This window comes from Anabrus simplex, chromosome 3 (genome assembly GCF_040414725.1).
Source record: "Anabrus simplex isolate iqAnaSimp1 chromosome 3, ASM4041472v1, whole genome shotgun sequence".
Classification (NCBI taxonomy): Eukaryota; Metazoa; Arthropoda; class Insecta; order Orthoptera; family Tettigoniidae; genus Anabrus; species Anabrus simplex.
In genome coordinates this window covers 400,948,387-400,964,056 of record NC_090267.1, presented here as the reverse complement: position 1 = coordinate 400,964,056, position 15,670 = coordinate 400,948,387, and the positions used below count along the sequence as shown (strand labels likewise).

Here is a 15,670-nt window from a genome sequence, read left to right as displayed (position 1 = left end):
AAAGAAAACTTGGGAATGTATGCAAACTACTTCCAGTAATCTGTTATGACACCTATCTATCTGAAAGACATCCCACAATTGTATGGAGTAGGCTCAAACCAGGTGCGGATCTGTATGGACAATACCATCAGAACACCTCTGGTTTTTATCAGAATGATAATTAGGAATTTGTGTAATTCCGTTACAAGACATTCCTGTAAAAGCCCTGATACCAGTCCAATGGATTTATGTGCATTTCGACTGTTGAAAGGACGTCTCCAATATCACTGTCCATGCACCCTGGACGGTCTATGAAAAGCTTGCAGGGAGAAATGGGACGGAATTCCCATATCTTTGCTCTGCCACAGTTTACTTCCTTGGAAAACATTTACCGGTATGTGTACAGTGCTGGGGGGTCAAGCAGAACAGGACTGGTGATGGAGGGGAAGTACCTCGTAAGATGGGTAACCTTGATAATTGGTCAGATATAAACCAAACTACCTTCCGTCGTAACAGGCAAAATAAAACACTACAGTGATTATTGTTGTCTTTACATTGACTAGTTTTCCAAGCCTCCAAACCAAAACTTTTCAGCAGGTTCCATGAATATTTTGTTCCATCCTCCATTCGGGTTATTAAGGAAATTATGTCTATTAACATAAGATAAAAATAATTAAGAAATATACTTACAATCTTCATGTAATTGATGAGACTGTAGCCATGAGGCCAAGTATCTACTGCATCACAGCTTAGAGGTTTGATGTCAATCCGTTGACTACTATCTAGGTCATGGAGGGCTTTGGCGAAAAGGTGTACTGCATCATACATCAAAGCTGTTTCTGTCTGCAAAAATCAGAATGCAGAATTTTTATTTTAAAGGCATAAACGTACAATTATTGATTAAACAAGCATTGCATAAGCAAAATATAAATACTGGTGCTGAAAATGTTATACAATTCTCTGTTTATCTTTAATTTTACTTATGCTGAAACTTTCAGATCAGGTATGGTATAGCAGCAGTACAAAATATAACACTACAGTGATGATTATTTCCTTTATATGTACACATAAAGAACAAAAATATACAGCCTTATAGATCCATATCTTCAGATATCAGGAGATTAAATGTCAACTTACACATGAGCTTTGTCCAGTTTTAATCTGTTGTATTGGTCTGTATTTTATTAGTATCTAAGACTATCAGCAGGTTATATCTCATACAATATTTGAAGGAAGTTGAATGATGCTACAAAAAGCAAATGGGTATGAATGTCCTCAGTTTCCCAAGATGTCTCAATATTAGGCCTATGATAGTTCACATGGTGCAGCCTATACATTATTTTATGAAAGGAGAGTGTAATACATATTCTTTCTTAGATTTGAAAAAGGCTAATGACACAAAGTCAAACAGACCTGGTATTCCGGTCTCTAAGAAAGAACTGAGTTTAGGTAAAGATAGTCAGTATGATAAAATATATGTATAAAGACACTTTAATATCAGTGGGCTTATGTGCTGGAAACACCAGTGCCTTTGAAGTCAAGATAGGTTGTTGCTAGGATTCAGCATTAAGTCCATTTCTGTTTATTCTAGTAATGGATGTTGTTGTGTGTCCTTCGCACTCCTAGCTCTGCGCCAGCCAGCACCGTGCACGCCGCAGCTTGGATTATGCGAGATTCTACGAGACGATTCCAGTGCGCTTGCTTGTGACATCAGTCTGCATTATAAAAGGAGCACCTGGCAGCCACCCCGCCCCCTCAGTGTCCAGCACCAGATTACACTGAACGTCGAACACAGAGGTTATCCCTCTTAAACATGTGTCTCAGCCAGGTGGACTGAATTCTGGTTGTATGAGGTTTCACCTCGGGCCACTGCCTCAGTTCCCGTTCCTGCAGCCACGTCGAGCCCCGATGCCTGTATTCTACGCATCCTCAGTCCTCACTCAGGCTCCGACACCTACAGTAGATTCTCTAATTGTGAATATTCATGTCATTTCATGACAAGCCAATAGAAATAACTGCATTATGTTAGTAGGAACTTTCATGGCAAGTTACGCTTATAAAACCGATAGTTTTCGACTATCATGGACTCTACCTTTTTACAAACTATCTCATCAAGATAGCTCTGAGTGTACATAAAGTTAATGTTTATAAAGTGTACATTTCTACAGACTCTTAGTCTACTATCAAGATTAATTACTTGTGAATTTACTCAGCTTCAAGAAAAGTTTAAGTTAAATTCATGTATATATTGTATAAAGTCATATTGAAGCAATAAATTTATGTTGTGTTCCAGTATACCTTATCTTGTATACAACAGATGTCATTGGATTATTTATTTTATTTCATATGGCAAGAGGATACACTGTTACAATAGTACAAATATGTACAAATTAGTAGAATGTATAAATATAGTTCTTGTCATTTTTCTCATATTGCAGTATCCTCTGATTGCTGGGATATCCATGAAGGAGGTTCAGCAGCCAATATAGTTACTACCTTGGCACCATCCAGGGGTCATGTGTAGGGCAATTTAAAGTTACACCTACAGATGTGCAGCAACGACAACCCTGATAGGGCAAGAGATATAGATTTCCCATTCGACAAATGGCTCCCATAAGTAGGGCATGGCAAAGAACTAGTGGAGTGCAAATCTACTCGTGAATACTGGTTTCCATAGTATCAGTCGAAGAAATTCAATATGGTGACAGTTAGGGCAATATCTCAAAAACAAGAATGTATTCTTAGCAGATTAATTTATGGACCCATTATATAGAATCTAACATGGAAGAACTTACGGCAATAAAGTTAATCCAATATACACCCTAAAAAACAACAAAAATAGATCATAGATTATGGAAATAACACTTGAACACTATCACCACATAGCTGCCTCTGTGGATCCGTGGTAGAGTGTCGGCCTCCGGATCCCAAGATAGCGGGTTCAAACCCGGCAGAGGTACGGATATTTGAAGGGTGGAAAAAAGTCCATTCGACACTCCATGTCATACGATGTCGGCATGTAAAAGATCTCTGGTGATACATTTGGTATTTACCCGACAAAATTAAGTAAATCTCAGCCATAGACGCCCAAGAGAGATCCGGTTTACTCTGTCTGCCATCTAACGGACCTAGAGTAAAACAGAACGTTGAAATTGACGAGCAGACAGCCAGATGGCGTCAAATTGAAATGTCTGCACACGGTAGCTGAGGCCATACGATTATTATTATTATTTTTATTATTATTATTATTTTATCACCACATGAAACAAAAATACAGATATTCCCTGTAAACCACAAACATATATGATATCTATACTAATATTATAAAGAGGAAAAGTTTGTATGTTTGTTTGTAATGGATAGACTCAAAAACTAGTGAACTGATTTTAAAAATTTCTTCACCTATAGAAAGCTACATTGTCAGTGAGTAACACGGGCTGTATTTTATTTTCAAAACAATTTGTGGTGGGGAGCATGGGGGGGCAGAGGAGATATAAAAATAATAGGCTAATATAGGCAAAATATCAAATTTGTCGTATTAGGACGATACAAAGCTCAATTTAATCCTCTTGACGCAGAGAACAAAACTTGGTAAGACCTACAGACCCAAAAACCATGTTTTAAGGCCATAAAACCAACTGTTATGGAGATATTGGCACCACACTACCCCTGCTCTAGGAATCGGATAAAAGAAATGAACTGCCATAACCATGGCAACGTCAGCTCTAGGATTCTAGAGCAGCGAGATTATGCATGTATGTTTGGGCATAGCTGCCAACCAAAATTGGTAAACATAAGACTTACTATCTGGAAAAAATATATACTGTTGTGTAAGGCACTCATAGGACTCCTTTTGGGCAGGGATGGGAAGGGGGTGAAGTATAAAAATCTTACTACTGTATATATAAAAATAGATGTGTGTGTATGTAAATGACACATCTCCTCCTAAACCACTGGAGCAATTTCAACCAAACTTGGTATACGTATTACTTACTATTGGGAGACGAGCACTATGGGGGTAAGCCATCCCTAGCTCCCTTAAGGGAGGGGGGGTCAGGGGGGTTAGTTATAAAAATAATCGAGAATAGTGTTGAATTCATAGTTTTCGGGGTCGCTGAGTTGAAAAGTAATACTCCAGAATTTTTAAAAGTCCAAGTTCAGCCCCCATTTACGTGGGGAGTGAAGGGGGAAGGGGTGAGATATGGAAATAATTAAAAACAGTTTTGAATCCATAGATTTCAGGGTCTCTGAGATAAATAATAATACTCCGGATTTTTTACAAGTCCAAGTGGGGGGGCGAAGGGGGTGAGATACAAAAATAATCAAAAAACTATACAGTAGAGTCTCGTTAATCCGAACTAATTGGGACCAGAGTCTGTTCGGATTACAAAATTTTCGGATTAACTGGAAAATATTTTCTAATAATAATGTTATTGTTCTTACGTCCCACAAACTACTTTTACGGTTTCCAGAGACGCTTAGACCCCGGGATTTTCTCCCGCAGAAGTTCTTTTACATGTCAGTAAATCTACTTACACGAGGCTGATGTATTTGAGCAACTTCAAACACCACCGAACTGAGCCAGGATCGAAGCTGCCAAGTTGGGGTCAGAAGGTCAACCCTCAACTGTCTGAGTAAAATAGTTTCTACAATACAGTTCAGTACATACTGTAATTTGAAATGTCCATTCTTTAGCAGTTACATTAATAAAAGACTGTATAAAATTACAGTAGGGTAGTTAAGAACTCGTAGAGGAGAAAACGACAATAAAAATGACATTAGCGAGTGGATGGAAGCTGACTGTCATCAATTATAAACAGACCAAGAAATTGTAGCTATGGTGGAGAAAGAATCTGGAGTTGATGAGGACCAGAGTGACGATGAAGAAGACCACAGTGAACAACTAGTGTCACATTCAGATGCCGCGGCCGCCTTAGAACTTGTCGTACGCTACGTCGACCAACATTCCGCTGCTACGCCCACTGATGTGATGTTTATGAGATGCTGGTTTAACACTGCATCTTCGAGTAGGTTCCAATCACTACGGCAAAAGAAACTAACAGATTTTATGAAGATAAACGACCAGTGATTGATGGTTTGTGATGTGTAATTATGTTTACATTAGGTTATTTTAGTAAAATATGACTGATAAAATGCAAGTAAATCTTCATTCTATAATATGTTATTTCATTTCAATAAGGAATTAAAAAAAAAAAATTGAATATTTCAATTCGGATTAATTGGACTTTCGGATTAGCGAGGTTTGGATTAACGGGGCTCTAGTGTATATAAAAATCTTATTTTCATCTTCTTACTATATATAAAAATGGATGTATGTGTGTGCGTGGGTGTGTGTGTGTGTGTGTGGGTGTGTAAATGACAACATCAGCTCCTAAACCACTGGAACAATTTCACCAAACTTGGTACACTTATCAATTAGTATCAGGAGACAAACCAAGTGGTGGTAAGACACCCCTAGCACTCTTATGGGCAGGAGGCGAGGGGGGTGGTATAAAAATAATCTAGAATAGTATCCAATCCATAGTTTTTGTGGTCGCTGAAATGAATAGTTACAAATTTTTTAAAGTTCATGTTCAGCCCCCTTTGGGGTGAGGGTGAGAGGGGAGTGAGATATAAAAATAACCGAAAACGGTGTCGAATCTACAATTTTTGGGGTCACTGAGATGAATGGTGACAATCCAGACTTTTTATCTCTTAGGGGTGGGGAGCAAAAGGGGGCAGTCTCATTGACAGTTGAAATCCTGTATATCGTATCTATAGTGCGACGGCTAAATACATATAGTTATCACTTATTCATTTTTGACAGGATAAAATACTTCCCAGTCGATTTGAGCTTCCATAAGGACGAAGTTTTACTCGAAAATTAAATAATTTAAAACTTGAAATCAAACACATCTAAATAATTCTAAAACTACATAATAGATCATAATATATCAATCTGCAAGTCAAGAAGGAATTCTGTAAAAATTTGCTTCACACATAACTAACTGGTAATGCAAATCTTAAAAGGTAAATATTCAGAAACTATCCAGGCAACGCCGGGTACTACAGCTAGTCACAAATAAAGGTGTTAAAAAGCATTCATTTCTGCTGCACGTGATCTTCATGGCCTATTGAGCTGATGTCATTGGTTAGAAAATTAGAGAATTAGTAGATGGGAACTCCTCTTTGCAGAGAGCAAAGGAGACCTTCAACATAGAGTCTGACTGTAACAAGAAGAAAGACCTTTATATAAATACAAAAAACAACAGAAGTGATGGTCAGCAGCAAGTAGGCAGGAAAAATATTGTGGACACCAAGGGAATGAAGTCGACTGAAGTAGATAAATTTAGATTGAATTTTGATGACTGAAGTGAAAGTAAAAGTAAAAAGCTGTCTGGAACAAATGCAGAGAAGTGTCTGGAGTAATAGGTGATAGAAGGATACCTTTTAATGTTAAAAGTAAAAGTGTATATGATTATTGCGAGTCCAGTCAGAAACATGTATCCTATGTAAGAAATAGGAAGCTCTTTAAGAGAGGATAGGGAAGAGAATGCAGAGGAGATTTTAGAGTATTTCTCTAAACGAAGACATAAGGAAGAGAGTGGGAGAGGCAATTACTCTTGAAATCATAATAAAAGTTAAAATAGTACCTACAGGTATAAGATGTTATCAGATGAAGAGAGTGTATTAAAAAGCACGGAAATTTCCTATTAAAGGGAAGAAATCTAGAGGAAGGCAGAGGATAAAGTGGAGAAACAGAGCAGAGAAGGAACTGAAAAGGACTGACATTTTTAATAAGAAGGAAAGTACAAGAATAGAAATTCAGAATTAGCTGTCCTAGTTAAATTGCACTTTGAAATGATGATAGCCAGATTTACAACTTGATTTCTTAAAACATTTCTTTCCTAGTTCTTGATTCATAACACACTTTCCAAGGTATGTATATTTCAAAAGTCAGAATGTAACATGCTGTATGTCTCTTCACTATGTTTCAAATACAATTAATAATAATAATAATAATAATAATAATAATAATAATAATAATAATAATAATAATAATAATAATAATAATAATAATAATAATAATAATAATAATAATAATAATGTTTCTGGTTTTATAACCCAGTAATTATTTTCATTGTTTTCAGAGATGCAGAGGTACTGGAATTTTGTCCCTCAGGAGTTCTTTTAATGTGCCAATAAATCTTCTGACATGTGGCTGGCTTATTTCAGCACCTTCAAATACCATCACACTGAACTGGGATAGAACCTAAGAACCTGAGCTCATAAGGCCAGCGCTCGACTACTCAGGCAAAATATGTCTCCACGGACAATTCTCTTTTATGAACTATGAATAAAATCCCTTGTTTAGCACACTATTTTAGCCAATCTTCTCCCTAAGATAATGTTTTCTCACTTCTGCTGCATGGTCGCTGTTCTTGGATATGTTAGTATGATGATTTATATTACTCTGTTGCTACTCTTAAGAAATTGGAAAAAATAAATATTGTTCTGAATACAACACATGCAAAGTACTTACTTTAATGAAAGTGAGGTTTTCCTTCTGTCCGGAAGCAAATTGGAATATGAAAAAGAAAGAGGAAAGCATAATTAAAAGACTGAAATACTAAAAGAATTTTTTTTTCACATTTTGTTTTACATCACACTGACACAGATAGGTCTTATGGTGATGATGGGATGGTAAAGACCTAGGAGTGGCAAGGAAGTGGCCATGGCCTTAATTAAGGTACAGCCTGGTGTGAAAATGGGAAACCACGGAAAACCATCTTCAGGGCTGCCGACAGTGGGGTTCGAACCCACTATCTCCCAGATGCAAACTCACAGCCGTGCGCCCCTAACCACATGGCTAACTTGCCCAGTGAAAAAAAAAAATTAATAGACTTAGAACTAGATGCTGATTTTAAATTCCCTCAGTAATTTTCACTTTAATTTGAGCTTGTTTTTGAATTGCATTTTACATGATTATTTCTCTGAAGCTCAGGAACATAGCTAGATGGAACAAATAGAAAAATCTCTCACCAACTGAACTAATAAATAGAAAAATGAATTGTTAATGGTTTGAAATTCTGATTGCTGACACTGTGGTCTAAGAGTAGCTAGCCTGCTTCTTACTCACAGATTCCTGGCCAGGTCAGGGATTTTTACCTGGATGAGGTTCACTCAGCCTACGTGAGAACAATTGAGGAACTATCTGATGGTGAGATAGCAAGCCTGTTTGAGAAAGCCAAGAATAATGGCCAGGAGGATTTGTCGCAGTGACCATGAATCATCTTGTAATCTGCAGGCTTTTGGGCTGGGAAATGGTTGTTTGGTAGCCCAAGACCCATCAGAGCTGTAGTGACATGGTTTTATTATTTTGTTTCTATTTGAAATTGTAATTGGATTAATATTTTAGACTGTTTCAGTATCACATAAAAATTAAAACTATGATTCTACCAAATCTGCGAGCTGTGTATAAAGTGTGTTGTGCCAGAGGATGATTCATTGTTCATTGGCACTCTATCATTCTACTTCAATTGAAGAAAAAATAAATCCATCTTATTTTTGGAAAGTTTTATATGATATTCTCCCATGTGTAACTAACCTTCAACATAGAACATGAAGTAATTCAAATTACTATGTTAGAATATTAGAAAAATGCCTTTCATCTCTGATTTAATAGAGGAGGAAAGGATACAATAGGTATACACATAAACAAAAATCTTGGCAATGTATCTCAACCCTGATGCAATTGACCTACACTACATATGTGCAATGTTTTTAAACAATTTCACAGGAACCATATTTACTGATCTCTTTCTCATTTTTAGAAAACTTTAAAATTATTGACAAATTTTGGTCTTCTTTTGAGATATCAGGCTGTGTTGAATTTATTAATATATTAAAATTATGCACTAGCTCCTGTAAAAATGAAATGACTCAAACTGGGTGGGTGCTCAAACTTTTATAATAGGTAGTGGCACTAGTATCAGCCTAATATCTCAGAATAAGATAAAAATTTGTCAGTTTATGTTGGGTGTGAAAATCTACACCACCACCACCACCACCACCACCACCACCACCACCACCATCATCATGATCATCATTGTACAGTTCCAGTTCCCTGGGCACTATTGGTGAGCTTCTTCCATTCTGTCTTATTAAGATATGTTCTACTGTTAATGACGTCCTCCAGTGTCCTTCCCCGATCTGCAATGTCCATCTTTACAATTTCCATCCAGTGGGTTCTTGGTCTTCCCACCTGTTTCCCTGCCACATGTCTCTCCAAGTTAACATATGCTGTCCTTGTTAGCTCCATCCTCATTACATGCCCAAACCACCTCAGTCTGGACATGCTGACCCGATCTAACAATGGTGTAACAATCCTAGCTTCCTTCCTAACTACATAATTCCTTAACTTGTCCAGTTTGGTTTTATGAATTGTGGACCTAAGGAACTTCATCTCGGATGCCTGCAACGTTGGTGAGTCTTTCTTAGTGAGGGTGCAGGCTTCAATACCATAGGTTGAGATTAGTATGAAGTACTGACTGAACGTCACCAGTTTTGATTTTGTTGGTACTTTGGGATCCCAGAGGAGTGTTCGTACTTGTTGGTAAAAGTGAGAGCTCTTTTGCACTCTGCTTGCCACCTCCTTTGTGTCTAGTGTATTTTGAGATATTACACTGCTGAGGTATGTAAAGCTTTCCACACTTTCTAGAGGATGGTTTCCTAGCATGATGTTTGCTGGTCGTCCCTCTCTGTTTATTGCCATCACTACTGTTTTGAGTTTGATTATCTTGAAATTGAACTCCTGGAACTTAACCTTCCATGCATTGAGTCTCGACTGTACTTCTTCCTCAGTTTCTCCCCAGATCATAACATCATCAGCGAAGGCCATTGTACTTAGATCACCAGAGGTTTTCTTGATGTTCTTCATTATGTCATCCATGATGTTGATAAACAATAATGGGGATTGCTGGACTCCACTTTCGGTCTTGAACCAGGATGAATGTCCATCACCTAATCGGACACAACTGGTACAGTTCTCATGCAGCATCTGAACTTCCCTCACCAGTCCCTCTGGCACATTTCTTTTTCTCAGGCATTCCCATATCTTCTCTCTTGCAATGCTGTCATATGCATTTTCAATGTCAAGGAAAACCATAAACAGATCTTTGCCTGTTTTCAAATATTTTTCCATTAACATATGGACACTGAAGATTAGGTCTGTTGTGCACCTGTTAGGCCTGAAGCCATACTGTTCCTCTTCAAATTGTGGTTCTAAGATGACTCGCAATCTGCTCTCTAAGATTTTCTCAAGAAAAGCCCATGACAAAGGAATATTATTCCCCGGTAGTTGGCGCATTTTCAGTGATTTCCTTTCTTAAACAGGGGGATAATGACACCTTGGCTTTAATCAGTAGATATCTTGCCATCTTTCCAAACTGCACTGAGCATTCTGTGTAGCCACTGTAAACCCTGGACTCCTGCTGTCCGTGCTGACTTCATCGATTCCTGGGGATTTCCCTTGTGGCATCTTCTTAGGGGGCTGCTTCTGTTTCTGTCCATGTAATGGGAGGTTCCTCTGTGCAGGTTTCAACAGCTGGTTCTTTTGTTCTCTGATCTGCTTCTGTCCTGTTCAATAGGTAATCAAAATGATTCCTCTGAACCTCCCTGATGTTCTCTTTCCTGGCCTGGTTTCCATTAGGATCCTCAATTGCTTTGATGGTTTCAACTGAATTCCTTTTGTTTTTGATCACTGTGAACCATGGTTTCATATTGCCTCTGCTGTCTTCCTTCAGTTTTTGAGCAAATTTCTCCCAGCACTTTATCTTCTCCTCTTCTAGTACTCTTTTAACTCTCAATTTCTTGTCCCAGTAAACTTGCTCGATGTCTCTGATCTTCCCCTCATCCCTTACCTGTTGTGGTTTGGATTTCTCTCTATCTCGTTCTTTTTGTGCTATGTTCCTTTCCTTTATTGAGGATCATACTCTTTCATTCCACTGGGGTGTCTCCTTTTCCCTTACTCTTGTACTTGTCTTCCCGCAAACCTCTATTGCTTCTTTTATCAAGGTGTTTTTAAATCTTGTCCACTCTACCTCACCGCTCTCCACTTTTTCCGTAGGCAGTTGTCCTCTCATAAAGTCCTGATAGTCGGTCCTTTCTCCAACCTGTTGTAGTTCCCACACCTTATTCTTAGGTAATTTCCTGCTTGTTATCTTTGGTACATTAATGTCTTTCATATCTGCTACTGGTTGCTATTGAGGTTCTCACTTGGAATCACCTTAACATCAGTCATAAGTCTTCTTTTTTTATCTGTAATAACATAGTCAATGACCGTCTTGCTCTTTCCATCCCAGCTGTAACGGGTAATCTTGTGACTAACTCTTTTGTTGAACCAGCTGTTTTTTACTACCAAACAGTTTCTTATGCAGAAGTCTAGGAGATGTTCCCCTTCTGAATTCCTTCTCCCATAGCCATGTGGTCCCATCACCTTCTCATAGCCATTCCTGTCCGTCCCGAGCCGTGCGTTGAGGTCCCCAATGATGATTGCCCTCTCTTCACTGATGAACTCTTCTAGGTCTTCAAGAAACTTATTCTTCTCATCTTGACTGCAACCCGTCTGAGGGGCATACACTTGCATCAGTGTCAGCTTCTCTTTCCGAAGGTGAACTATTGCCTTCATAATCCTCTCATTGACATACTGGATCTCTGTAATACCTAGACCAGAATTTCAAATTATTATCCATTACTTTTAAAACATCAAATATCTGCCCTACGATTTTTAAGGCTATTCTTTCTCCAAAACTTAAAAGAACCTTTTGCTGCATTTCTATTTTGATTCTATTCAATTAGTTCCTTAATTATTAAAAAGTCCCATACATTTTAGAGAAGAAATTACTTCACATGGGCAATTCAATTTTTTAATGCAGAATCTTGTAGGACAAGAACTGTAATATACCAGTTTAATTGTTAGTCTTAAGAAATCAAAGAAAATGAATGTGTTACCCTTGAATTTCCCTGTTCAGGTTTGCGGCCATATCGAGCTTCTCCATACATCCAGTCACGTACTACTTTCTGCACCTCAGGCTTCTCCGGGTCTACTAGACGGAATGCTGTGATGTTAGTACCACCATACTTGAACTCCTCTAAGTCTACACTGTGAAGATCCTAAAATGATAAAATTGAAAATTGGATGAATTAGTCATTATTGGTACCGCTATTCTTCTTTATGATTTCTGCATTTGGTCTTAGGCTTTTAAAAAATCAGCATTGTGTTAATTATTTGAAAGTAAGATCATTTTGATGTTTATGATGAATACCATAATTATTATATAAAGTTTTATTTAAATTGGAAGTGACATTGAAAATGTGTGATCTAATGTGCAGACACTTGGCTATGAGTCCTTTGACTGGGTTAGTGTATATGGAATTTGAAAACTGAATCCTTTGCTGTTTAATGTTGGTAGCACTTATACAGACCAACATTTCATGAATAAAAGCAAGCTAATAGTTTTATGTGATAGTTTATATCATTATCATAGTCACAGAATTTCATATCAAAAACTTCCACATGCATTGGCTGGGACTCAAACCACAGCCACCTTGGTGATAAGCCAGCGACTATGGCACTCAGCTATCACAAATACCTAAATTGCTTCAGTACATAGTACAGGTGCCACCAAGGTGATAGTGATGATCATGATTTTTGGTTCAATCAATCAATCAATCAATCAATCAATCAATCAATCAATCAATCAATCAATCAATCAATCAATCAATCAATCAATCAATCAATCAATCAATCAATCAATCAATCAATCAATCAATCAATCAATCACTACTGATCTGCATTTAGGTCAGTCGCCCATGTGGCAGATTTCCTATCTGTTGTTTTCCTAGCCTTTTCTTAAATGACTGCAAAGAAATTGGAAATTTATTGAACATCTCCCTTGGTAGTTTATTCCAGTCCCTGACTCCTCTCCCTATAAATGAATGTTTGCCCCAATTTTTCCTGCTGAATTCCAACTTTTCTTCATATTATGATCTTTCCTATTTTTAAGGACACCACTGAAACTTATTTGTCTTCTAATGTCATTCCACACCATCTCTCCACTGACAGTTTGGAACATACCACTTATGTTAAAGATGTAGATTCCCATAGCGAACCTGAAAAATTTATAATGTCGAATAACGGACCAACTATATGGTATTATGGTATTACATACCACTTAGTCGAGCAGCTCGTCTCCTTTCTCCCAAGTCTTCCCAGCCCAAACTTTGCAACATTTTTGTAACGCTACTCTTTTGTCAGAAATCACATGGAACAAACTGAGATAAATCTGTTTTTTAGTCTGCTGAAATTTTGAATAAATATATTTATAAATTGCCCGAAAAAGAAAATGTATGATGACAGAATTATACCTGAAAAAGAGAAGTGATAGCAATGGTAGCTGCTCATCATACCAATCTTCCGGGCCTGTTTCAGTACATAGATGCTACTGTTGGAGCAGTCAAGTTCTATATGAAAACTGTATGTGTATTTTTTCAGGCACATTGTAATTCTGATACCTTATGTTTTCCTTTTTAAGTAGTTTATAAATTTACTTATTCAAAATTAATTTTGGCATACTGAAGAACCTAACAGTTATAAATTAACTGAGTCAAAACTGAGAAGAGATGGCTTCAGATATCACACATTATAAAGCACTTAAAGTATTAACATAATTCAAACTGTTTGTTGGTTGTAATTTAGAATAATGGGTCTGTGAGACTAGGCACCAGCACTCAAGTCACAATGTAGACTGCCAGTGATGCAATGGCTAAGGAACAACAACAACAACAACAACAACAACAACAACAACAACAGGAAATGATAAAGATAATACTACTTTTCTTCTTGATAATATTGCATTTTTTCTTTTCTTTAAACTCCAAGAAAGTAATAATATGATAATACTTGGAAGATTTCCTACCAGAGAAGTGATGAGGTAGCTATGGTAGTCGCTCATCATACCAATCTGCTGGGCCTGTTTCAGTACATCATAGATTCTAGTTGTGGAGCAGTCAAGAACTATATGAGATTCTGCAGAATTTTTGATCTGCTTCAGCAATGGTCTGTAAAAAAAAAAAAAAAAAAAAGAAAAAAATTAACTTGTTGTTAGTATGATTATTCATAACTTATAACTTTAAAGCTTTTCAGTCTGTTGAAAATACAATTATAGCACACATAATATACTTGTAAAAGAAACATACACTAATAAACCAAGAGTGGTACCTATGTTTTGTTCTTTAAGAACATCCTCAGATTCTATCAAATCACTTTAAATCATGTGTATGTACCTCTTTCGGGTATCTTGGGATCTGGAGTCTGACACTCTACCACTGATCCACGTAGGGAGCTATTGCAAGACTCTCAGTTTCAGATAAGGATACTTTTGTAAGCAACTTGCAGCTAGTATCTTCTTTTGATAGTCTGCTATGTACCCAGGCCTACTTCAATATTGTATAGTTTCTTTAGTTCAATAGAACATTGTGTTCTCTTGGTTTTATATGATAGATTACTTACCACTAACACTGAATGTACGGATAATGTGGGGGAACTTTTGTCAAGAACAAAATCAGGTAGGTGAGAAAGGTTGTTCTCTATCTAAATTTAAGACAGTATTCTTCAAGGACTTTAATCTTGGCTTTGGTAACCCACACAATGTTACCTGCAAAGAGCTTGAAGTGATGTTGAAGAACGTAGAATCTGAAGAATGTCAGGAATTATGTAAAACAAGTCTGCAGTTGAATAAAGCCTGTGCAAAGGAATTCTACACTGTCATGAACACTTACTTTGATGACTGTATTAAGTTACTTTTGACATGCAAGAAAATCAACCTTTGCCAAAGTTATCTGTTGGCCAAGTGTACTACTCGTACATAAGGTAGGTATGGTTCTATAACTTGATTGCTATGATTCATGAAAATATATCAAGCCAGTGATAAGATATTTCACTCCACGTGGTATGAAACAGAAGCTGGGAGAGGTGCAAATGGAATTGTGACTGCATTTCAACATTTTCTGCTACATCTGGAAGGAAGTTCAAAAGACCTTGGCAGAGAGAAATTGAAACTCAAGATTCAGACTCATGCACCAGCCAGAATAAGATTTCTATAATTGTACTGTGTATGCTGACACATTTCATGGAGCAAACTGAAGTATTCATAGAACTGACACACTATTTCCCCATTTGCAAACATAGTTTCATGCCACCAGATTGTGTGTTTGGCAGGATTGAAAAGATCCTTAAGGCTACAAAGCCTTTCAAACTGATGGGTATTTGGGCAGTAGTTTATTTTTTATTTAGTGTATGGCTTATTTGGGCAATAATACAGCATATAGTCAAAGAAATGGTAAGGTGCAATTCCTGTGTAAACCACATTTTTCACTAGATCTGAAATATGTTATGATGTACTAAAGAAAACGCATTCTTCATTCAAACCGTGTATGTCCAGAAAAGAAGGATGTTCAAAAGCTGATGTGTTTCATTAGTAATTCTTCGTGATGCTGCATGTTTTTACAAAGATGTACTCTTCGCAACTGAAGACCACGAAGCATGGGAGCTTGAAGAGAACGTATGACTAGGAGGAGACCTCAGAATTGATGTAAAAGAGTCAAAAAGTGCTCTACTTGCTGGATGGAG

At 37.3% G+C, this 15,670-nt stretch overlaps 1 protein-coding gene across 7 annotated transcripts in view; it reads right to left on the bottom strand.

Annotated features, from left to right (window-relative positions):
• KaiR1D (Kainate-type ionotropic glutamate receptor subunit 1D) overlaps positions 1–15,670 on the bottom strand; it is a 1,117,017-nt gene that overhangs the window by 195,938 nt on the left and 905,409 nt on the right. For 6 of the 7 annotated variants that reach the window (XM_067143360.2, XM_067143363.2, XM_067143364.2 and 3 more), the window contains exons 6-9: positions 13,959–14,100; positions 11,992–12,153; positions 7,523–7,546; positions 670–822 (exon numbers count right to left, since the gene is read on the bottom strand). In XM_067143360.2, the coding sequence (XP_066999461.2) occupies positions 670–822; positions 7,523–7,546; positions 11,992–12,153; positions 13,959–14,100 (481 nt within the window). The remainder of the gene's footprint in view (positions 1–669; positions 823–7,522; positions 7,547–11,991; positions 12,154–13,958; positions 14,101–15,670) is intronic. The other variant, XM_067143361.2, reaches the window with a different exon arrangement.